Below are 26,915 nucleotides of genomic sequence, written 5' to 3' on the forward strand. Positions count from 1 at the left end.
TACAAAACCTTTCTTTTTAGTAAACTTTGTGTACACAAACAATGTAGTCAATGCTCAAGTTCATGTGTAGAGCCCCTGGTGATACTTCAAGCACAGTTTTATGTTGTGTCGAGCCGCCTTAGTGTTTTAAAAATAGCGATTTTGATGCCATCATAGAAGTGCCCCATGCACTCCCATTCAAAAGGCACTTATTTTTTTCACTAAAACGAAAATACGGTCAATCTTAAAAGTGTCGTTTCCATTCTAACTATGCTTTTAAACAAAAGTTTGACTCGGGCAGATTAACAAAAAGAGCCTAGGTTCAATTTTGGTGAGAGTTACCCTTTAAGAGGCAAAAAGGTTGAGAACCACTGGCTTATGCGTTTTGTTCAATTTCCTCAGTGTACCTATATGATCTATGCGTGTGCATAATATGCATTATCTTGGGTTTATTAGTGTCATTTGCACTAATAAACCCAAGATAATGCACATTTTAGCACTGGTCAGATTCAACAATGTTCTTTATAAATGAATACTTATTCACACACTTGTTGTAAATCTCTAAGTAAGTTTAAAGGGATAGTTCTCCCAAAAATGAAAATTACCCCATTATTTACTCACCCTCAAGCCATCCTAGGTGTATAATATGATATTCTTCTTTCAGACAAATACAATCAGTGTTATATTTAAAAATGTCCTGGCTAATCCAAGCTTTATAATGGCAGTGAATGGGAGCCCAAAATTTGAAGCCCAATAAAGTGCCTCCATCCATTATAAAAGTAATCCACACGGCTCCGGGGGGTAAATAAAGGCCTTCTGAAGCGAAGCGTTTGTGTAATAAAAATATCCATATTTATAACTTTATCAACTAAAATAACTAGCTTCCGACAACCGGCCATACGCATCGTTTTACGGCGAAAGAGTGACCCTTGACCTGATGCATGACGCATTGACGAATACGGAAGCACAGAGGATAGTGCAAAAAAAAAAAAAAACAAGTCACGAATTAGAAGTCTAAAACGAGAATTTTTAAAGAGAAATGTCGGAGGAGCTTGAGTATTGTTGCCCAGCCCTATTTGTTTGAACCACGAGAGGCGTCAAAGCTTACGCTACTCCTACATCCTACATCATACATCGTCAAGTGTTACTCTTTTGGCATAAATCGACTTTGGCGTCTGCCGGAAGCTAGATATTTTAGTCGATAATGTTATAAATATGGATATTTTTATTACACAAACGCATTGCTTCACTTCAGAAGGTCTTTATTTACCCCCCGGAGCCGTGTGGATTACTTTTATAATGGATGGATGCACTTTTTTGGGCTTCAAATTTTGTGCTCCCATTCACTGCCATTATAAAGCTTGGATTAGCCAGGACATTTTTTTTGTTGAAAAAAAACATTTTTACTCCAATTGTATTCATCTGAAAGAAGAATCTCATGTACACCTAGGATGGCTTGAAGGTGAGTAAATCATGGGGTAATTTTCATTTGTGGGTGAACTATCCCTTTAATAAGTGTGTCTGTGCTCTAGTGGTCACTTACAGTCAGCATGTAACCTGAAATACCAGCTCAGCACTTTAGCTATAAAGCAAAAGACCCCATGAACACGTCAACACGTCATGGAACACGCTTTATATAAACATAAAATAGGCTGCTTGTGTGGGATTTTGGTGTTTTGAGTGTGGACCCCCATATGCACTAAGCAACCACCTCCAGATAAAGCACACAGAGCACACAAACAGCAGTGCACATTAAGAACCTACACACACAAACACACACGAAGCCCACACACTGCCCTCTCTCCCACTAATGCTGCTTTCATAAGTATGAAAACACAGCTTTGACACATGCATATTTAATAACTCATATATAATTATACTTCACAAACACAATAAATCTCTGCCTTTTCTGAGAATGTGCCACCCTGACATATACACATACATAAAGAGCATTTATTATATAACATATTTCAACATACAGCATTTATTATATAATATTATAGTGTTAGGGTTAAGCCTGCAGGTAACATAAGCAAGTCTGATTCATTTCTGTGAATCAGTTGAAACAGTCTTTGTCTATTATTTACGGTGGCCCAGTAGTGCACAACACAACGAAATTTAAAAAGCAAACATAAGTTCACAACACAACGAAATTAAGCCACACCACAACGGAAATAAGCCACAACGGAAATAAGCCACAACACAATGAAATAAAGCCGCAACACAACAAAATAAAGCCACAACACAACAAAATAAAGCCGCAACACAACAAAATAAAGCCACAACACAACAAAATAAAGCCGCAACACAACAAAATAAAGCCGCAACACAACGGAAATGCTCCCGACCACTAGAGGGCTTTTGGAGTGCGGTAAAGTTAGTTTTCCATGCCACTGTTCTATAGAGTCAGCAGTCTAAAAATATATCAACACCACGATTAGTTTTAACAGTATGGCTAACCATTGGATATTGACATTTATTAATTCAAAATCACCTACGTGCATTATAGCTGCATATTTATAGTCTAGAATGCTTTGACGCGCTACCACAGCGCATTCCTAATGCGGAATCCAAAGGGAACGTCTGGCAATTCCTTCAAGTGGTTAAAACGTATAATTTGTATTAATTAAATTGAATTTTAACATTCAAAAACAGACATGTTCAAAATCCAAAGCTTGATTGTATTGGTATTTTTTTATACCTCCCTTCACGTATTTACAGTAAACAATTATTTTTAGGAAAAAAAAAATCTGTAATCTAAAAAATTTTTTTTTTTTTTTTTTATGTTTCAAAGGTTGTAGTTCCTAATAACCAGACTGACTTACTACAGGTGAAATTGTGCCAATACCTTCCTGTAATTCTGCAATTCACCAAATGTTTTTTATATTTATTTATCAAATTATATTATAATGAATTATACGTTTTAACCACTTGGTGGAATTGCCACTTAGGGATCATGCGCTGTGGAAGCGGGTCAAAGCATTCTCGAGTATAAATACGCAGCTATAAGGTGATTTTGAAGTAATATGTTATGTCGATACACAATGGTTACATACTGTTAAAACAAATCGTAGTATTGATATCTTAAGACTGCCGACTCTATAGAACAATGGCAAGGAAAACTAACTGTATCGCACTGCGAGAGCCCTCTAGTGGTCGGGAGCATTTCCGTTGTGTTGTGGCTTATTTCCGTTGTGTTGTACATTTTCCGTTGTGTTGTGGACATATGTTTGCTTTTTAAATTTCATTGTGTTACTGGGCCACCATAATTATTAGATTCAAAAATGTTCACAGACATTTTCATAAAATAAAAAGTTTTAGTAAATTGTTATTCTGCTTGTAAATGAAAATAAAATCATGCCTTGATTATTTTTATCAACATTTTTACTCTTATTAAATATTTTGAATTGAATCAGCTACAATGGTAGAAAGGATCCTGTTTGTTTAAAAATAAACACAATCAACTATAGTAAAACCCTAGGTGATACGCACAAATATTTTTTACATATCACCAATAGCAGATCTCTTTGCTTTTTTCTATGGTTTGATGATTCACTCTTTTTGTTAAGCTTTTGGTGTGTATAGACCTTAAAACTGTTACAGCAACAAACTGATTGCACTGTGCACATGCAAACACATGAGCAAGCACTCATGAACACGCACTTCCATATGGGCAATGTGAGTGTGAGTGAAGCTGAGAATTCAGCAGTGCTCCAGTGTGATAAACAGGCCAGCATTTCAACCTCTCAGACTGGCAGCCACATAAAAGACAGTAAGAGCACTGCTTCACTCAGCCATACAAGCCAAGCCTCTAATGGTGAAAAAAATCCTCTTGTCCATCTCGTCATTCTCTGGTCCCTGAAGATAAACGGCACTGTCAAAACTAAACTATACAGTTCTGCTTGACAGTAAATGGCTCAAGCTATGCTAAGCAACTCTCCCAAAACAAATGCTTAATTGATTAGAATTATGGCTGTTACATACCCAGCCATCTTCATTTTAATATTTTAATATGTGAAGAATTTTATCTCAAAATCAAAGGGGAAACTAACCTGAAATCTACAATCGGAAGCTGTGATTTCTCAAGCTGCAATTCTCATACGTTGTAGCTGCATCTCTGTAGACAATCTGGAAGGAACAGCATCTCTCCAGCAAATATTGATTCTCTAAATGCAGTCAGACTAGACGGTAATGATTCAACTGCAGCAGCAGCATAGCGGGCCTAAACTGAATCCTGTACATCATGACAGGCCGCCAAACATTCCCACATTGATCTTTATTGATTAAATTCCTGAGAGAAAACACCACACCAAGAGTCACGACCAAAAGGATTCAAAACAATCCAAAAATCTTAAAAGTGAAAAGAGCAAGCTGTCTCTGCATCTAATCGTCTCTTCAAACCTGACCTTTTCTGCATCAGACCGCCAGTGGTTTAACATGGTCCTGACACTTAACCCTCACAACACATTGACTGAAAAGAGAAAAAAAAAGTGACACAAAACAGAAAGAAGAAAGAATCTGAATGGTTTGATAAGGGAGTGCTAATTAAGAATTTAAGTTATATACTGTGGCAGAGATCATGGGTCATTTTGAGACAGATAAAAGGGGAACTATTTAACAGGACCGTAGATGTAACACAATAAGCAATTCCACCACAACTGAAGTGAGTGCTGGAAGTCTGACTCATTTCCGGGAATTGGTTCAGTGCGTTTCAAAAAGCAATTCAGCAATTCAATTCTTTTACATCATCACATGCTCCATGACATCCAGCATAACATATTACATGACATAAAATGGTTCAAAAAAGTAATTTAGAGCCTAATATATATATATATATATATATATATATATATATATATATATATATATATATATATATATATAAAGATCCAAATAAAAAATTCACACATCAAACACGTCTGAAAGAGACTTGTCTTGGTGACTCGAGAACAGCTCAGACCGGTTCCAGAATTGATTTGTGAAAGAATTGTCAGATTGATCTTGTGAATCAGTTCAACTAACTCAATGAAAATAGGTCCAAAAGAGCGATTTGTTTACACAAACATCAATATTCGGCAGTGCTGTTTACGTAAACAGACCTTATAAATGCCTGCACGTCAACTAGACTCGAGGTTAGAGGTTTAACAACTAATGCTCTCTCAGCCATGAGCTGTGTAAGAAGACTTAAAGTTTCTCAACCAGAACCATATAGCATGGTATTGTACAACACTAGCTCTGTTTCCATTACAAACCCTCTAAGAAAAGAAAGCAAGAGAAAATTCTCATCCTGACTTTGATTTTTTCCTGAAAATAATCTCCTCCCATAGAGTTCTGTTACTGCAGTACAGTAGAAGCATTGTTTCAAGATGAATTCCTACCACTATCCATGCTGTGCAATCATAAATACAATTTTATAGGAATGTTATTCCAATATTTTATTGACATTATTCTTTTTGGCAATGCATGTCATCATGCATGTTTGGCAATGCATGTCATCTTGTCATTTTGACAAACTTACAGCCCTTTTTTATAGCCGATATAAATATCTTAATTAAAAAATAATTGGATTAAAAGTTTATCAACTTTTTAAAAACAAGAATAGAGAAAATTTCTCTCAAGAAAAAAAAAAAAAAAAAGCAAATATAGTCTAATACAGTCTGAAAAGAGCAGGCCTCCTCCGCGCATCATCTCATGTAGGCTACTCAGCAGGTATTGAGTGCGCGCGGGCATTTGACCTTGCTGCTGCACGCGCACCTGCACGCAATAGCGCAGCGCTACCTGGGCATTATTATAATAACACCCACAGATGCATTATCAAAATGGGGTATATTTTCGACATAGGACGAATTATAAAACAAACCCTGACAGTACAAGAAAAATATTCCATCGTGATCAGAACGAGAAATCAAATCTGTAAGTGCACAGCGGGTAACGTCATCACTTACTCGCGGATCCTTCGTGTTATTCATGTTTGAAGAGTCGCTCGTAGAAGCTCGAACTCCGAAATCACCGCGCGGTCTTACGCAATCCAGCCCATTCGCTCCAACTCTGAAGTGATCAAATGTCCATTTCTCCGCAATAAACGTGGCTCTGTCACAACGGTGGATAGAATGCTTGCTAGGGACCGTCGGTGTTTGACACGGTCATCTGGTCGAGCTCATCTCTCAGCTGTCATCACAAGCCTCTCTCTCTCTCTCTCTCTCTCTCTCTCTCTCGTCCACAGGGGGTCAACTCAACACGAGCCGCGGCGGAGTGAGAGCCAACCAGTGAGGCTGGAGAGGGGGCGTCGGTGGTGCTGCTGACTTCTGTGGGTTTACAGTCGCGGTCCGGTGTAGGTTTATCGAAAAAATATAAGGTTTTCCTAGATAGCATGCAAACAATGATACAAATACATCCCGCGTGCACTCGTAGATAAAAACAAAGCTGTCAGTATAAGCGCTGCAGGACCACAGTCATCTCTGTCTTTCTCCATCTTCCGTCCTCGTCCGCTTCAAATCCACGTTGAATTACATCACCCCTCTAACAATAGCAGTGAGTGCTCAGAATAACGCTCCTCAGTGGAGCAAGTGCGGAATATGGTTCAGATCAGCACGTGGGTTAAAGCAATTAAATCTTTATAAAGCAGCAAAAGTCCAAAGAGACAAAGTTGCCAAAGAGCTTCATGATTAAAGATACATGCGCAGACTCATAGTTTGATTAGACACATTGCATATTTACTCAGGGGTTTTCAAACTTTTTGATGCCACCCTAACTATAAACTTCCTATTTCTATTGAATTATTATTAAAATGTATTTACCTGGAAAGACAAAACACTCCAAAGTGAGCAAGCTAAGAGTGACAATTATTTCTTACTGTGAATTAAACAAATAAAATGTATTAGCTAGTGGATTAACAAATCATCTAATCTTATGCTTTCAGATTCCAAAAAGCTGAATCCAGTACTTTTTATTCTCTGGAATGCACCCCTGCACAGTTTCTCTAGCCCCTGAAACCCAGTTTGAAGACCAGTCATTATAAGTACTATATATGGCTAGTAATCTTTGATTACCATCTGATAACACCCCACCATCACTATAGTATAAATTTGTAAGGGCTAATTAACATTGAACAGGCTAATTATTTATATGCAGGACTTCATGGGACAGTGCATTGAAGTCACCATGAAATCAAAATGGACAATTTTATGGAATATTGCACTATTTATTATGATGGTGATTTATCCATGCACATCATCATAATTTTTTTTTTTAATTAATGGGCACTCTTTAATCAAAATAACTTCCCTCCCTCTTGCAGCGACATCTCTTCTCTGATGATGTGTTTACTGGCGTGAGGGCGGGATCAACCTGTCACTCACATGACATCACAGCAATAGCAAACCACAACCATCCAACCAATTCTTAATGGACAAAATCAAGTCCCGCCCTACAGTTTTCTTATTCAAGAAGCCATTTCGCTTGGATACAGTACGTCTCAATATAGGGAAGAAAAGACTATCGCAACTTCCGTTTCATGCCGACTTTAAGACTTCAGGGGCATTATGGTTCAATAGTTTTACAAATGACTACAAAAACAAGGGGATGAATTTGAATGACAAAGAGACAAACAAAAAAACATTAATTGTCTGTCTATAATGTCATTTATTGCTTATTAGATGCGGAAAGCTTTCATTATCTGGTGGCTTTCTCAAAAGCAAACAACCCTGTAATAATAATGATCACTGCCCCATGCTTGTGTAACATGGTAACCCAAGTCAATAGCATTTTCATCAATCCTGTTTTGTTGCACACAGTCTTATTTAGTTGAACCACATGCAGTCCTAGTGCCTGCTCGAGTTAGACTGAAGCCAGGCCTATGACAGACAGGCTCTTAGATTCATTAAGCCACTTCAGATGGCAGTTCTAGGGGGCACAGCAGGTCGCATTCAACCAGGTGGAAAATAGGTGAGGAGTGAGCCAGCAAAATGAAGATGAATGCCAAGAGGCCCTGTGTGCTGCTGGTGGGTCCCTTTGTAGGATACACTGTCTGTATAATTGAATAACACAATCAAAAGCACACAGTAAGAGTGGAGTGATATTGCATTATATAACAAAATACATTGTTATATAACAACTTTTTTGGTTCATTTTGTGGTGATTTAAAAGAAACCATGGCAAAAAGAAAAAAGAAATGCCATTCTGAATAAACGTAAAAGATATGAGGCGATAGGCTGAATGGATTGAGTTAGTGGAAGAGCAAGCAGAAGCGAGAGAGGGAAACAGAGAAAGCAAAGGAAGCGAGGGACAGTAGGGAATTGTATTCCAAAAATCGATGAACATGGTGAGAAACATGCAGAGATGAAAGAAAGCTTTATAGAGGGAAAAGGATTTTTGACCTGACACCATTTCACACACATCCACAGGATGTTCTGTACTGTGTATGCCCACAGGCTGTTACATATACATGAACACCCATGTGGAAACACAAATCCAGCATTTGAGGAATGGTTTCATAAGAATCATCGGGGCAGTAATAAGATCCGTTCAACAACAGCTGCACTAACTGTGACGGACAGTATTATTGGACACAAGGAGCAAGAGAATGTGTCAGGGCCACAGACTACCCATCATGGAGTAAAATTAGCCTTGTGCTAATACAAGAAAGACAAAAAGAGAAGGAGAGGGGGTGGGAAAGAGGCAGACAAAGTAAGACAGGAAGCCAAGTGTTGTGAGAGGAATGTGAGTGCATTATGCATTTGTGAGCATAAAGTAAACATCCAGACGTCACTGTAAAAGGGCAGAGGGTCAGGTCAGTGAGTGGCCTGCTGGAATATAGAAAACAACAGATTTTAAAGGCAACAATGATGAGATTTAGTGCAACACATTTATAATCTGATTAAATGCTTCAATCTGATGGTTCAAGTCGCTTAAAGCTGTACACAATAAACAGATTTGAAATGATCTCACTTGCCTTTTAATTAAGTCTGAGTGAGTGCATTAAGTTGGGTGTTTAGCCTTTATAACCTTCCCAAACTCTCCCTTATTGGCTTGTGATTTCCGATTTCTACCGTATTTACTTTCTCATTGGAAGGAATGTTTTTTTTCCCAAGCAAAATCTTGTTTCCTATCTGAGGCGTGTTGACCTTGTCTCTAAAGTTTGTTTCCTTCCTCACCATATACAGCATCTAAAACAGTGTCTCTTCTTCCATCTTGTTAAGTTCTTAATGGTCATGATGTCACAGATGCATTGTACTGCATTGTAATGTCACATTGTATTGTTGTAATACCAATAAATTCTCAGAGAAATATGTAGCTAGCTTTTTCGCCCTCAGGAGGGGCTGTGCATTGAGGCAGGAAATGAGCAATGTGGTTTGGAGGTTGACCACATACCACAACAAGAGCGGCACAACATGAGATATTTAAAATCTTCCCAATTTCATAACAGAATGAAAAGAAACAAATCCCCAATGGCAATATATTCTCATAAACAGTGGCATATCCAAGTATACAAATCCCTATTTTATGTATAAATATATACACCCCATTGTGTTTGATGTACATTTATGTTAGTTCAGTTAGTGTCCCTTTGCTGACATTTGTTAAATTTTACCCTTACTCACAAATTTCTCATTTACAACAGTAAACACTTTACAATGAGCAGTTATGAATCACTGGGATCTCTGAAAATACACATTTGAGCAGCAGATACCTAGAGCTGAAAACACAAGCTGATAATGGTGGTGTTCAATCAGTGGATTTACTAAAAAGCTTTTGGAAGTATTGATTTTGGCATTATTGCAACAAGCCAAGCACTGTACTATAGATGATTGAAAGCCCATTATTGATTCAAATCATAAAGTCTACTGGCAGCATCCTGAAAAAGCAGCAACAACAAAGGAATTTCATAGCAAAAAAAATGCCATGCAATAACTTTCACTATTGCGTCCTGCAGTGTTGTGCACAATTCAGAACTGAATTAAGAAGGGCTTTTAAATTCAATTCCTAAATTTCAACTGAGGTAGGATGCAAACAGGATGCAGGATTAAAACTCAAATTTAAATGTATAGAGGTAGAATTTAAAACAAAGAAAAAAAAAATACACACACACACACAGTATACATATACACACACATACATATACATCCATGAGATACATATGTATATGTATCTCATTCCATTCATAACAATTTCAAAAAAATGTAAAAACTTGTCAATACAAAAGTTTTACAGACAGACAGACAGACAGAGACAGATAGATAGACAGATAGATAGACAGATAGACAGACAGACAGACAGACAGACAGACAGACAGATAGATAGATAGATAGATAGATAGATAGATAGATAGATAGATAGATAGACAGACAGACAGACAGACAGACAGACAGACAGACAGACAGACAGACAGACGATAATTGGTTAGTCAAACAAATGGTTAATCTATAGAGTAGGTGCCAGCTCATCCCTAAGACTAGTCATCCCCATTCCTTAGCCAATGGGAGACAGTGTACGGCTCCTGCATCATCTACACAGCAGCATAGTAAACTGGATTAACCTAAAGGATTCTTGACCACGTCAAGATTACATACACATGCATCTAGTCTTCATGAAGGCAGGCCCATTTTATCTGCTTATTGAAAGAGACACATTATGTACTGGGCAGCTGACCAGTTTCCAAAAAAGGTTAAGGTTGAGTATAGAAAGGATAAAAACCTATCCAGTAAATAAGGGCACCTCTGCAGAGTCTTAAAGGGATAGTCCACCCAAAAAATAAAAAAATCTGTCATAATTTACTAACACTAATGTCTTTAATCCCTCTGTAAGACTTACTTTCTTCTGTGAAACATGAAAGGAGATATGGACAAAAAATACAATGAAAGTAAATGGGTAAATTATTTGGTTCACAGCATTCTTCAAAATATCTTTTAAAAAAAAAAAAAAAAAAAAAATTCATACAGGTTTGGAACAACATGAGGGTAAATGATGGCAGATTTTTCATTTTTGGGTGAACTATCCCTTTAAATGAGAGGTAAGACTTACTTTCTTCTGTGAAACATGAAAGGAGATATGGACAAAAAATACAATGAAAGTAAATGGGTAAATTATTTGGTTCACAGCATTCTTCAAAATATCTTTTTGATTTTTCATTTTTGGGTAAACTATCCCTTTAAATGAGCCGTACTCAGCTCATTTAAAGCAGATTTAATATGAAAGTGATTTAACACCTAGCAGATCTACTGGTATTTATAGTAGCTGATAATACTGTAATCTTTTAGAGCTGACTGGTGGTGAACCAAGACCCATAACTGGACTCAAGTGTGTAGTAAAGATCCTACTTTAAATGCACCCATAATTTAAATTCAATTAAAATCTAATGGAGCTAATGGTTATTTTATTGAAGACCCTTTCCATAGTGCACGGACGCCAAACTATGTCACCCTCGTCAACAAGGCTTTACAAAAGGATCCAAAAAAAGTAGCTCCATATACTTCATCTGCTTCAGTCCCGCAGCAAAAGTCATTTTACAAAGGGAGCACTCTTGCCCGACCTACAGTTTAACTATGAACTACAAAGTTGGATGACATCAGGGGTTTGTACCAATGACATCAACAGACACAAACAGACAGTCTGTTCTTCTCAACACTTTCGTCGGCCCAAGTGGACGTCAGCAACTGCCGCTACACGGATAGCAGGAGTCAGATCGATGCAGCTGGAGGCTGACACTGCTTAGCTGTTCTCACAAGGAAAATCTATTTCCACCGGTGGAGCCATAAATCTAAAGGAGAGGTTTGGTGGTGATGTAAGAAAATCATCTATTTCATAGGTACTGACAGATGCCTGAGCACTAGATCATGAAGAGGTGTCATTTCACTGCAGGGAGGTTAAAGGAGGAGAGATCTCAAATGAATGGTTTGCGAAATTGGAGAACAGGTCAAAGTTTTGCAATAGTGACATAAATTTTAATAAAAAATAAATGAGTAATATAAATGTTGGCACATACCTGGGCAACAGTACCATATAACGCAATTCTGTATTACTCTGAGGGAACATAATGACCTGCTGAAAAGGTCAAGCATGGTTTTGTGTGCTTTTTTTTTTGTAATGTTTATGAATGTGACTCTACAGTTCACACTACAAGTCTTCAGTTATAAAGTCTAGAATACTAGAACTTATTTAACAATTAACTAACTCAATCATACTGCTTTTTAAAGTAGAGAATCAAAGATTTCACAGAAGGTCATATAAGAGGTGTTGGGACACAAGGACTGAAGTTTGAATCCGGAATGGGTCATATCCTGATTTTGACACATACGAGCGAGCAACATCAAACTATGCAGCCAGTTTATCACAATGTCATAACAAAGACTATAGATATACAAAGATGGTGCACTCCTATTACTTATGAATGGGAGAAACTTCTGAATAAAAGAGCCAATTGCAACTGCAGTTACCGTTAGAAGCGTCAGGTTCCCATTGAAACACACGATTTTTAACACTATTTGAGCAAAAGAAACAACATTTATGGGACAGTTCATGTCAGTTCATTTGTGGCGGATTTGAAATATGTTATTTAATTGTGAGTTCGGCAAGCAGTTTTCAAGATTTCAGGATTTCCCCACTCAAATCGATAGGACTCAACCCGAAATAGCTGCCCGGAGGTTTTGCAAATATGGTCGTCGAGTGAAGAGATTTTCCTTGAAAGAGACGTTGGTCATAATTATATCTCTGTGTACTGTATGTAAAACTAGCTTTTTTCACATTGGTTCATTTTCAAATGATTTATTTCAAATTAATTAAATTAATATTATGCAAAAATAAATATACATTTAATTGATGCAATTATTATGATAGTGTTTTTTACTATTTTAAATTAAATTGTGTGATATAGTTATCGACTTTATAACGACCACCCAGCTCTCTAAGATATCGCCATTGGCAATCAAAAAACCTATATCGGTTGATCACTAGACCCAATCCCACTCACTTTTCTGGTTGGAATGGCTAAAAATACTGAAAAAGTGGTGCTAAGCTGAAAATTAGCAATACATTAAACATGAACATCCAGACAGGCCACACATCATCTTCAGAGCCCCAGAGCAAAGAGTACCAGGAGGACAAGGGTTCCTTTTCAGCTGTATCTGATAAGCTAAGCATCCCACACTTCAGCAGCTCTATCCCTGGAGCCTAGCCAGATGGTTCCCATCAAACTGCGCTAAGGATGAACAAACAGCATAAAGTACATTATCTCATCCATGTTGATTGAAGCTTTTGTGAAGCAACAGCCGTAAATTGCGAGCTATTCTCTAGAGGGTGGAGGTGTGCCAGTTTGTTATACTGATGCTAAAATGACCCTCCTGTTGTTCCATTCACTCCTCTGTCCAAAACTACCAACGTGAGGCTTGATTCAATTACATGGCCAAGCGAACTCCACTGGCTTCATTGCAGGTGGTGAGAGGGATAGGTCACAGCATAAACACCTACATTATAAACCAAGCAAGAACAAATCCAGCTGAAATACTTAGGGAAAAAAGTAAGGGGCTGTTTACACCTGGCCACTTCATGCGTTTTCTCAGATCGGATAGCTATCCGATCGTGAAAAGACCAGGTGTAAATGCCCTCCGAAACGCATTCGAGACGGATTTGAATCCGATCGCTCAAACCACTTCAGGAGGTGGTCTGGGCCGCATTCCAGACGAAACTGGACAAGTGTAAATGCATCTGGTTGTTGAAACCACATATGTAAATTGTACTCCTCCCAAAAATGCTAAAAATAAACGTGTGAGAGCGTGTTATAGGCTATATGTCATGTTATAGTCAGATATGATAGCGGTACTGCAGCCCACATCACAGCAGATGAGCAGCTGAGCATCTATTCTTTAAGCCAACGTGCAAACTATCGCAAATCAAAGTGAAAGTAAGTCGCAGACGGTTAACACACAGTCATCATCATTAAAATTAAAGAAACGAAATGATCTTACCAGGGCTGTTGCCGCTCTCTCTTATTGCGGTCTTTGATTTTAAATTTGCTGGTGATCAATAAAATGCAGATCATATCTGTTGCTTTCGGTGACGTGCACTGCATTAAATCTGCATATAGCGTGGGAACTGAAGATCGGATTTAAATCCGTTTCGCAAAAACACATTTATGTGACCAGGTGTAAATGGAATCGTTTTGATAAATCAGATAGCTATCGGATCTGAGAAAACGCATTAAGTGGCCAGGTGTAAACAGCCCCTAACTCATTCTATCAAAACTGTTACGACGAGCAGTTTGTCCCAAGGCTCCGAACCGGTTCAGGGAATGAAAACAAAAACCGGAAACAAACTAAATCAAATCAAATCAAATCAAACACTTTTTTGAAATTACCATTAACCGGTTGCTAACGTTATTTTATCATTCTGTTTAATATTTTAAGTTGGCAGTCAACCAATCATGAATTCAGATAGTACGGCCTATGCTGATGTGATGTTGACACATCCAACGTAAGTGAAATGCCCGCGCTAAGCTGTCAAGTCATCATAGGTAAGTTGTTGGCATTAACTTTTGGATCTCAGAGGTTTTTCCAAAGAAAATGTCACCAACCATTAAAGTATTATGAAAATGAATGGCAGGTAATATTCAGCGTGGTGCGTGTTTTGAATCTAGCGAAAATTGCTGGTTAGTGTAGAACCGCTATTTAGGAAAAAATTAAACACCATGTTGTCAAAGTATTGTGGCACTTGCGTGTGTCATTACATTGTTAACATTTTCCCCAAATCAAGCTCAAATGGAGTTACAAGGTTTTTTCAAAAGGGAGAGTCTGAGATTTTTGTTTTGTCAGTCATTAATGGTCAAATTTGAGGCAGTTCAGCGTTAACTTACAGGTTACAAAGTTTATTGTAGCTATGCGGGCACCCCCTGCTGGCCTCACTAACACCTCTTCCAACAGCAACCTAGTATTCCCAGGAGGTCTCCCATCCAGGTACTGATCAGGCTCAACCCTGCTGAGCTTCAGTGGGCAACCAGTCTTGGGCTACAGGGTGATATGGCTGTTGGGTGATAGGGATGCTGCACACTGGTGGTGGTTGAGGAGAGATTCCCTGATATGATTGTAAAGCGCTTTGGGTGTACAATAGTACATATGAAAGCGCTATATAAATGCTTCATTCATTCATTCATTCATTCATTCATTCAAAATAGTCTGTCCGTGAGCGAAGTTGTAGTTTTATGTAACAGCGGCGGCTCTGTGGCTGGTCATGTGACCAAAAGCACAAATGTTATTGGTTGACCAGTTTTTATTCGTAGTGCCAAGGAAGAGATTAGAATACCTCTCCGTAAAAAATAAAATAAAGCTGTCACATTGACAACAAGCAAATGTTCATGTTGGTCAAGAAATTAAAATGTTTATCACACAATTTTTTCACAGAATGGTCATTGTGTGAATAGGCCTTTTTCCACAGTCCTCTGTGTAAGAGGCAACGCGTATAACGCAACACCCATGGGTGTATGATGTATTGATACGGAAAGGCTTGTCAGTGAAATTGGATAGACAGAAAATCTTCCATTCTGTAAGACACATATATGCCCATTAACTGAACTCCAATGGTGGAGATTTGACAGATTCAACAGCAGGTCTTATCTTAGAAAAATGAGGCTCATTTTCTAAAAGCGCAACATAGGTAATAAAGTAAGCAGACAGGGTGAGAGATGGCGGTCTCCTCTAACACACTGAATGCTGGGAGGTGTTTTCCAAAGGAAGCTGGCTTGAGTCGAGGCATTTGGCTTGTTCCTGCACACAGAGTGTCCATTCAGCCCTGTTCCTGACTACACCAAGGCCCAGGCCAGGAACGATAGAGGCTGTGCTGAGGCGTGGGTGACCAACTACAATGCCCTCTTTCACTACCAGCCTATGCCCTCCTCCCAATACCCCACCCCGCCTGGAGGGCATGAGGAGTGCCAGAGCCTTGTAGATACAGGGCCTAGTCATGAAAAAGACTCCTTGAAACCCAGTTTGTATGTTGAGAACTGGGTTATTTGAAAAGAAGCAAAGCAGTAGTGGTCATGTCTTGCTACATTTCTTGACATAAATCAATAAAGACATCTGTTGATGAATAACACTGAATTGTATGGCTCTGATATACTTCAAGCGAAATCGAAGAATAAACTGGTGTGACGTCATTGCGAAATTCATTTGACATTCGAAACGGCTTGGCATATGCAAATCGCTATGATTAGATGCTTTCTTAACTGCTGTTTTCTCACCGCTGACAATTTTGTTGTGTGTAAATTTTGTTACTAAGAGAAAAGCGCACAGTACATATTCATCTAAACTCTGCTCCCAGCAGTGTGGATGGTGTCACGATGTTCCCTATAACATTAAACCAGTATGCTCAGCTATTTCGAACATCTACCCCTAAGCGAAGAACAAAAAAGAACTTCGTTTTAAGTATGTCAGAGCCTTTAAACCTCACAATCCATAACAAAGCTAGTTAAACACCTTTCCAGCTGAACCAATAGACTGAAAAGAAGACCTCGTTTTACTATGGATGAATGGGCAAACAACACAGTAAATGGCTCTGGCTTGCGCACAATTATGACCTCTAACCTTATGAACCCTGAAGAGAGTCACGTTTGGCTCGGGCTCACCGCTGGAGTTCATTCATCTCAACTAAATGCTAAACTAAGCTTAAACTAAGCATTCCAGAGTTATATTTGACAATTCTCGTGGATGTTCAAACAAAGAAATGGGTGGTGCGGTGACACTTCATATCCCACATTATACAGTTAAGAACTTGTTGGGAGGTAAAAACAAACGTCAAGAGTTGTCTACTATTGGGCCAAATGTGACACCTGTACCTGCTGATGTGTGGTGATTATCTGAGGTGGATTCAGGTCACACTGGGGTTCTAGGTGAGGTGAGAGGTCTGCCCTTTCCCAAGCATTTCATCATGCTCTGGCTGGAGTTCAAAGACCCACAGGACATCATGGGTGGAGGCCAGAGTTATGAGGTCCTTTTTTCTTGTGCTAACACAATAACATTCTTCTAGGGTCATTTTAGTTGCACAACATACCATAAGAAATTAACGTGAGCAGCAGGCATCATTCCTGCTGGGATGGACACACAAAGGCCACACTGATCCACCTGAGAGGAGGAACCCTGGTAAACACACTGCTGAGAGAGTATAGAGAGAGCTCTGTATCTGCTACAGATCCATGTAAACAAGCTGTGCGAATGGAAAGAGTGTTATTGACTCATTCCACAGAAAAGGCAACAGCGAACTGAAGAGATATAAAGATCACATTGTTGCTTGATTATCATAATGCCCTTGAGCACATTCGAGAAATTGTCACAAGGGCTGTCACTTTTGTGAAAAAATCCTGTTTGATTTTTGAGACATACGTGTTCATTGAATCGATTGTAAAATCGATTTTCCATGTGTAAAGACGTTTCCATTTTAAACGCCAAATATGGGCAAATCCACGGACAACCAACAGGCATTAGGACGAACGTTAAGAGGGCGCTTGAGACGCGCACAAGTCAGCAATATTCCTGATGATTTATTGGCGTGAAGTTTCGTGCACAATGAAAAACAGGAGTGCAACATTCTCGAAAAACAATAAGCAGAGTGGACTGCCATAACATCAATGAAAAACATCACTGGAGGATTCAACATAGCTGTGTTTACGATTAGAAATGTCAAACAAATTACGCCTACATAGGTGATTGTAGACCGTAGCCCGAATCTGTGTCTGCATGCATGAGACTGTCTGAATACCGGCAAAATTCACAGTTTTGTTGTAAAAAGAGACACATTATGCAGCAGTATAATTTGCTGTTATGCGTGTTTGTCAGAGCCTGCAGTTGCTGTGTGACGCGCGTTCGCTGCGGGCGTATCGTGACGAGCTGGACACGCTCCGAGAGAAGGCCGTTAAAACCGATTCCCTATTTTCGTTTTCGAAACTTGCGTTGGTTGGTCCGATCGACTGTGCAATCGATTTTCGAACGTAAAGTGACAGCCCTAATTGTCACATGGAATTAAAGCACTGTGAATTGCTTTGCTAGATGGCAAATAATGGATGATGAATATATATATATATATATTATATCATTATTATCAACCTACAAATCTCTCTGCATATTAAGGTGGAAAAAGTATTGTTTAAAATTTAAATAAATACATTCTTCAGCTGTAGGTGTACCATCAGCAAGCTAAATATAGAGAAAGTGACCAAATGACCCATCACCCCTCAGGCAGGAACCGAAGAGCAAGGGCAAGCCACATTAAGCACTATGACTGAGCAATCACTGAGTCCTCACAAAGACATGTCCATATCTACAGCATGCTATTGTATGTGTGGTCAGGCAGTGTGTGTCAAGCAGAGATGACATCATACCAGCCAATTACTCTCATTAAGCTCAGCTATTTCCTGTTCCCATCACCCATCACTACAAGCAGGCTATGAATCACAGTTCTGCAGCAACAAAAGGTTGTGACGACACCGGGGAAGTGTTCTCCTGGTTTTCAGGAGACAGAGACATCGTAAAGGAAGGACACCAGAGGAATGTTCATGTAGTGCCAAGAATGTGGCTGCCTTGATTCTGAAATGGACTTGTTAAAACTTGAAAAACCTGACTGCAAATGCTAGCGCTAACAGTAGTCCCTAATCATTCAGAAAACCACAGGTTCCTGCCTCCGCAGCACTGGAGAATATATCACCCCCTTGAGCACACTCTGGCTAAGCAAAATCATCTACCATTTTATGTTGTCAGACAGCCCAGAAAGATTTTCCTCTTTAAATTAATCTTTACAACAACAGTGGGGTTCACAACGTCTTACTGCCATCCAAAAGACACTGTTTAGAGGTTTTGAAGATTATAGGTGAAAGACCAAAATACGACAAAATTTGTATTATTATCAATGTTAAACCAGTTGTGCCGTTTAGGCTAATACTTCTGTGGAAACTGTGATATATTTTTCAGGATTTTTTTGATGAATAGAAAGTTCAAAAGTATAGCATTTATTTGAAATAGAAATCTTTTAACATTATAACTGCACTGTCACTTCTAATCAATATTGCATCCATGCTGAATAAATGTAACATTTATAGCTGTTGTTTTTCAGTATATTAGCACATGAATATCTGTTATTGCCCCTCCCTCACATCTCTATTCGATTCGATTGAAAGATATGCAACTTATGTGATACCACTATAACGAGCACAAAATGATAAATTAAGCATTAAAATACATTTAAAAGTCATGAAATTATTATATTTTCATAATCAATCATTACCATCATGTCAAGTCCTCATGTCCAACCCTAATTTAGAAGGAATCCAACCTGTCTACAGGAAACAAATTACTAAAGCTGCAGTGGGCAGCATTTTGCTGGATCATACAAAGAGTTCATTTTTTACATGAAGATCACATGAGCGATTGAATTTAAACACAGAGTCCCTTTCAAACTGACACAGGCTTGAAGCTAATTGACTTCTGAGAACTCAAGACTGCCAACTTTGAGATGCATGACCATGAAGTATTTAAATGCACCAGGAATTTATGAAGATGTCCTTCAGCTCAAAGGAAGCGCCTCCATGTCCTTTCATTATCTCAGGCTTCAAATTTAGGGTCACATTGCAGGAATAGTGAGTACATAATCTGTCTACTCGGCGAGGAGCGCAGGCACCCTGGAGGAGTGAGGTGTGATCTCAGCATGAGCGGTGAGAAGCCGCCCAGTTTGGTCACCCACACAAAACCCCATAGAGCTCAGTGCAGCGACGGGGGCTGAGGCAGTGTTCAGCATGTCATTCAGTGAGATACTAGGCGTTCCTAACACCCAACAGCTGCAGGACAAAAAGACGCCTAACCAAAGGAGGTTTTTAAAATAAATAATGGTATTTGATATGCACTTTGATATTTATCATATAGTTTATCATGTGCCTCCTGCTTTCTAAGTAATAAATTAAAAATGTACATCATTAACCACTGCCTACTTAGTATCTGTATGTTCACAACGATAATATCACCAAGTGTGCAAATGTTTCCAAAGATAAGGCCAGTCAAATGAAGTCTCGGTGGACGCACTTGCAAAAGAGCTCACATTAATTTGAACATTTTTTCATGATACTTATGAGTTCAGGCACGGAACACCGACGAATTCACAAACCAGGCAATAAGGTCCAACAACACACACTTTCATCCCATGAGACTGTATTGTGCGATTGCAGCTGCAGAGCAGGACCATTTGAGAAATAGTGCCGCCGCTTCTCTGTTTTAAGCATTACTGCCAAGACTGAACACACCAAACTAACATGAGTAATCAAATACATTGTACATCAACATCACTGTAAGAGCGTTTAGATACAACTTCACCACACAGGAAAACTGAGCAAGACCATATAGGCAATATAATCTCTCACACCTCAGTACAAAACGTATTTGATTAGATCTTCACAGACTTTTTAAATCTTGACTTTAGGCCAAGCTAAGATTTTTCATTTCATAGCAGAGCAATGACATGTATTCTTAGTTATTGTGTTAAGCACTTGCTATAGAAATAGTTTGTATGATTTGTTTATTGCATTTTAATATCTGATTTAATTAAAGGGCAAATAACAAAATTCAGACCTACTTCAGATGTCAAAGGTGGAATAAATATCAAGCCAGATTATGAAAAGAACTTTACCTTTAAACTCAGGGCAATCTGACGAATGTAGATCATATTGAGATCCTCCAAAATACGAAGTTTTTCCTCCATGTCAGCGAGTCTGTCTATGGGCATCATTCAAGAGGAATACCAGCTCCTGATTTAAAGTTCAGTCTCCCAATGCTCTTCAAACCATCAATGTGTCTTGAGAGTTGACAAACATTATCGGACGACAGGAAGAAGTTGACGAGTAGGCTATATGATTCACGACCCAAACGCATCCAAATCCAAGAAAATAGTTTTCACGTCACAGACCAGATGTGTCTGGAAACAACAGTAAATGAGATGCAAATAACATGAAATATAACTGAAGGCACCTAAAAAGAAAGTCAGGAGTAGAAAGCTCTCTCCGCAAACTCGCCCAGCTGCTGTAGGCTACACGACACTCCAAGCGTCCGCGCGTCTATATGCCTGCACAACAAAAGCGAGTGAGTACAGTAAAGGGACGCTCTCTACTGCATAAAAACGACTTTCTTAAAACCCTCAAATCATGTTCTCTCCTTCCCGTCTGTAAAATGGGTCATTTACATGCAGTTTCTTTCTTTGCGTCCTGATGTGAGTGTGTCTGTGCTATGGCAGGACTTTCCCCACAAAAGGGCATCAGCGCGCGTGGACCGACTGTACCGCCTCATTCACCATTCAGCTCACAACACTACAGCACAACCAGCGCGAGAGAGAAACTACACGCCCTTCATAAACAAGTACCCGAATATCTATTCAGTAATCGCAAAAGCCTTCACATCATTCAGGATGGGGATTTAAAAAAAAAAAAAAAAAAAACGTAAAATATACGGCCAAGAAATCCGGCTCTATAAATGGCAAAATAGGTAGAGTTATTGGTGATTCAACCCTATTACCCAAGTTACGGGAAGAAAAAAAAAAAAAATTATATATATATATATATATATATTTAAACAATACATTTTTTTTAAATGAATATATAAAATAATTGAACACATTTAAAAATAAATTATTATTATTATTATTATTTTTATTATTATTATTATTATTGTTATTATTGTTATATGGGAATTTGTATGACTACACAAACCACATCCTTTGGTCTGAAGCTTGCCCCTAATTAAGTGACAGCTTAGTTCTGGCATTCTGGTTAATTCTTGTTTGTTTATTTATTTATTATTTTTATTATTTCCTGTAAAAATTCCAAAACCACACAAATCAATCTGCATACATTTGGAAAGCGGGCTAAATAATGCAAATACCATATGATTTTTTTTTTTTTTTTAAACAGCTGAGCATAGTATTTATTTAATTGGAATGTTTGTATGAGCTAGGTTTCCTTTTCTCTTTTTAAGTTGTTGCTATTCTTGTTTGTTCTCTTTTGTTTTCTTTGTCATAATATATTGAAAAACTCAATAAATGTAATTACTTTTTTTTTTTTTAGAAAAAAATAAATAAATAATTCAGACCCTAATTTGTACCTGTATGTAAAGTTCCTCAAATGAAACCTCTTGACTGCTTCAGGAACATGTGTCTGCATGCTGCCTTAGCTGGAATATATACGAACATTAAAGGGTAACTCTCGCCAAAATGCAACATTATATAGATAAGCATAATTAGAATGGAAACGCCACTTTTAAGTTTGACCGTTTTTTCGTTTTCGGTCAAATTGCCTTTTAAATACGGTCAAACTTAAAAGTGGAGTTTCCATTCTAATTATGCTTTTAAACGAAAGTTTTCCTCAGGTAGATTAACAAAAACACCCAAGGTTGCATTTTGGCGAGAGTTACCCTTTAACTATAGGAAACAAAGGGTCCATCTGTCTGCACAATGAGAACAGTGCTTTGTCTGAGTAACTGCAGTCTGCCTAATACTTTCCACATAATGATGGCATCCAGCTTCATAAGTCCAACACAATTAGTCATCGTGATTGTCAAGCAGTGGTTTATTGACCCTTTCCCCGGTCAAGTAATACATTTATTGGAAGGCATACTACTGAAATATTTCATACAGTGGATAATGTGTGTTAGCAGGGTATCAATTTTTAATATATGCTCAATAATTTAAAATGCCACAGTTCAATGCCAGACTCAAAGATTCCTCTCACTGAAGGGAGTAAAAATCAATCAGAGCAAACAGGACTTACATTTACAATACAGACGTTTTGCGGTCTCTACTACAATTCTTGTTTCTTTCTTTTTTTATGCATCTGTTTGGATATTGGCAACCTTAAAAGGGAAAATAAGTACATTTAATTTAATGATGTTTCATTAAGAGTCTTTCAGTCTAAGTTACTATAAGAAAACCGTATCCTACTGAATTTGTGTAACTAGCCCATTCAGTTTCTTTATATGACCCTAATCTGATAGGTAATGAAGTCCGATTGACACAAAAATAATACAATAAGTGAAAATGCAAATATTAAATATTATGCACTATAACAAACTCACAGGTTTTCAAACTCCAGAGTCACTTTCGGCTGAAACAAGAACACACAATGGGAAACACAGAGATGTGATTTGTTATTTTCCCAAGTCTTAGGAGATAGAAAAAAAAAAAGACAGCAAAATGTGGGCTCCAAGGGAATGGTACTCAGTGTTTGTGAAAGCAAAGTGGACACAGGGGTCTTGACTCTGTGAAACTCAATCTACCATATGTGCATGAAAGTTAAAGGAATAGTTAAAAAATGTACTCACCCTCAAGTTGTTTCAAACCTGTATGGATTTATTTCTTCTGCTGAACACAAAGGAAGATATTTTGAAGAATATTGGTAACCAGACAGTTGATGGACCCCATTGACTTCCATAGTAGGAAAAAAAATAAAAAAAATACTATGGAAGTCAATGGGGTCCATCAACTGTCTGGTTACCAACATTCTTCAAAACATCTTCTTTAGAAATAAATAAATTCATACAGGTTTGAAACAACTTGAGGGTGAGTAAATGATGACAGAATTTTCATTTTTAAGTGAACTATTCCTTTAAGGACTGTAGAATCATGCACATATTAAAGTACAGAACTAAATGTGTACCTACTGTAATCAGTAAAGATCTAGTCTACATAATTTGTATCATATTTGACTTCTTCTGGTGGTGTTCTTTCCCAGTTATTTAGGTAAAAATGGACATTTTATTTTATTTCCTTAAAGGATTAGTTCACCTCAAAATGAAAATTTCCTGATAATTTACTCACCCCAACGCCATCCAAGATGTTCATGTCTTTCTTTCTTCAGTGGCAAAGAAATTCATTTTTTTGAGGAAAACATTTCAGGATTTTTCTCCACATAACGGACTTCAACGGTAACTATCGATTGGGACTATCACCACAGAAAATTGTGCAGAAGATGTGGCCATGAAATGCAAGCAAGTACAAAATGTATTTGATGTGTTAATGAGCACTCTGGACCTTTAACAAGGGTTTGACAATTGTTTATAAATGTACAAAATCTGTAAAATTTCAAAGATCAAAATGCACGATTGTCTCCCAAAAGAAAGAACCGATTCTGAACTGCCTGAAACGAGTTGTCATTCCATTCTTGTTTCCTGCATGAACCTTGTAACAATTTTGCATAACGCCTATGGTCAGCCAATGGTCTTTATTGGTTGCCCGCGAACAATGTCTACTTTGACCCACCCTCAAACACTAGTTGTAGCTGAGCCCTGGAAGACTTTGGTTCCTGTTGTCGTCATGTCGAGAAGACACTGTTTTCTGTGCTGCGAAAGCAAATCCACTTTGCATGCATTTCCAAAGGAAATTGATACGGTAAAACCGACGGCATCGTTGCCGTTCGTATCACGGTGTATGAAGTGCTGAGCCTCCGGAGCTGAAATTCAGATATGGTAACAGGCGTTATGTTTCTAACCCGTGCTGTAAGCGGTACACTAAACAGACTGGGCCGTCTGACCAATCAGAGCAGAGTAGGCTCTCAGAAAGGAGGGGTTTAGAGAGACTGAATCCTTTATCTAACCGTTTCAGCACTGTGAGAAAGGGGGTGATGTGCAATATTTATTATGAGAAACTTCGTGTTTTTTGACCTTGAATGCATGTAAAAAATATTTCAGGGGAACTTTGTAAAATATTGTAGGAGAATATTGTATTGGGAACTTTTAAAATAGCATAATAGGGCCAATTTAAATTCAGGATGGGTTGGTGCACCCACATATGATTTGACTGGTTTCAGTAGCATCTTTTCAAATATGGTGTGAAGTGAAAAGGAACCTCTGACAGGCCTTTGTTCCTCAGCGGATGTACTGAAGCATATATAGGGAGATTTCCCTTTCCCAATCAAGAATAAGGGACTAGAAACGGCTTCTTGTTTGGGTGGCCAGTGTGATAACGCTGGCGCTGCTTAGGTGGCAAGCAGAAGGAATTTGACTGGGTGGAGTAAGGAAATGCCATACTGAAGTTACCACAACACTTCAGGTTTGCTATACACTTAAATCTAGTGAAAGGAAGTATTGTGACAGGGGGAAAATGCTCTTTTTTTAAAACAACACTTATTCAAGAGTTTTTACACCCTTTAAAAGATAAGTGAATAAAGACAGCTCATGTTGTGTTTTTAATTCATATGGTTTGAAGTTCAGTCAGGGCACATCTGTGAGACAAACAGAGGGAAGGGCAAGGCCTCTGAAGGGCTGCTAACCACTACAAAGAGCCTCAGCTGCTACCCAGCCCCATCTCAAACACTGAGTGCAAACCACAAGAAACAGAAAGAAGAGGCCCGTGCACTGTAAACACACACAAACACGTTGCGTTTTCATGTTTTATGGGGACTTTCCATCGACATAATGATTTTTATACTGTACAAACTGTATATTTTATCCCCTTACACTAACCCTACCCCTAAACCCATCACAGAATACTTTCAGCATTTTTACATTTTCAAAAAACATCACTTAGTATGATTAATAAGCCGTTTTTCTCATGGGGACCAAAAAATGTCAGATAAATTTCAGATATTGCCACCTTATTGTGGGGGCATTTTGTCTCCATAATGTAGGGTTTACCAGGAGACACAGACACACACAGATTTCAGGAGAATAATGGTGTATATTTAAATCACATACTATGAAACAAACTCACCTGACAAGTTAAAAAAAAACTCTTTCCTGTGTTCTCGCGTTTTTTCTTGTGGTAGATTTCCCCTACGAACCTAACTTAAGTTAACCTGGGACATCTCCAGTCGACGCTTACGAATTTATCCTCTAGCACATCTCCAGTCGACGTCAGCTGAGTCGGACGACGTGTCGCCCTTATGAACCTTTTCACTTGCGAATAAGGTCTCTAGTGCTCCACTAGCCGGCTGCGCAGCAGTAACCAGACAGACTCCAAACAATGGCTTTGAATATGCTTTAATCACGGCCCGGAGGATCTCGCACCAATTTCAGAGAATTGCCCTCAACAACAGTTTTTATAGAATAGCAGAATGGCAAATGTGACATGATTCAATACATGGTTCTAGATATGTATACTAAAGCAAATTTGGATTTACTTCAGCTTGTTGCTAGAGTCATGGAGTTAAAAATGTTTCCTAATTTATATATATTCAACACACACTAACTTTGGCCCAAGTGTTAGGGACATTTAGTTTTCAAAAGTATATACACGTGTTAATCGTTCAAGAAAAAGGAATATTAGCTATGTTTAAATTCAAATTAAAAATTCCCTTCACACTCTCTACTATAAAGTTAATTTATTTGCTTTAATGGAGGTGAATATGCCATGCAGTTTGATAACAGGCCAGCAAATGGCTCACCCCACACACAAGGAAACAAAGGAAAATGTTATGAAAATTAGTTTCATAAATGAATAGATATAATGACCTGCATGCGGATTCAAGTTGTGCTACAATGTGAATTTCGCTGAGTATCGTGCTTAATGTCCGTTAGCGATGACTATGCACAACATACCACAATCTCTCTTACATTATTGCTTAAATTTATACAACGTTACTCATCAATACCAAATCACAACAAGCAGTTAGTTTATCTTAAAATGGTTATAACAACACAATACAAAACAAAACCACATTTGTACATTTAAACAAAACCAAAAGAACATTTAACATCATGGAGTTACTGGCTGTCACTTGTTGCTATACATTGAGTCTAGAAATAAGATTTCTGAGCCCAGATTTCTATCCTTAAAGTTTTGGTTCTTTGGGGTCTCCAGAACTTCCTGTCTGCTCTGAGCTGCTGCCAGAGTCACTGTGCTGCTAACATGCTCCACATGTCCACGGGCAGTGAGTTTCTCTAGGCTCATCAGCTCCCTGGAGACGTTTCATTTCTAAAGTCAGCTGCAGCCCGTGT

At 38.3% G+C, this 26,915-nt stretch overlaps 1 protein-coding gene across 4 annotated transcripts in view; it reads right to left on the bottom strand.

Moving 5' to 3' along the window:
* The window catches only part of rtkna (rhotekin a), a 69,490-nt gene that overhangs the window by 29,990 nt on the left and 12,585 nt on the right, over positions 1 to 26,915 (bottom strand). The window contains exon 1 of one of the 4 annotated variants that reach the window (XM_084115862.1): positions 20,626 to 20,862. The exons of 2 other annotated variants lie outside the window; for them this stretch is intronic. In XM_084115862.1, coding sequence (XP_083971988.1) covers positions 20,626 to 20,724 — 99 coding nt within the window. In that variant the 5' untranslated portion in view covers positions 20,725 to 20,862. Of the gene's footprint in view, positions 1 to 5,924; positions 6,193 to 20,625; positions 20,863 to 26,915 lie in introns of those variants that run through there. One more of the 4 variants, XM_084115864.1, reaches the window with a different exon arrangement.

The sequence above is a fragment of the Abramis brama genome (assembly GCF_963993115.1).
Source record: "Abramis brama genome assembly, chromosome: 5".
In the NCBI taxonomy this organism is placed as follows: Eukaryota; Metazoa; Chordata; class Actinopteri; order Cypriniformes; family Leuciscidae; genus Abramis; species Abramis brama.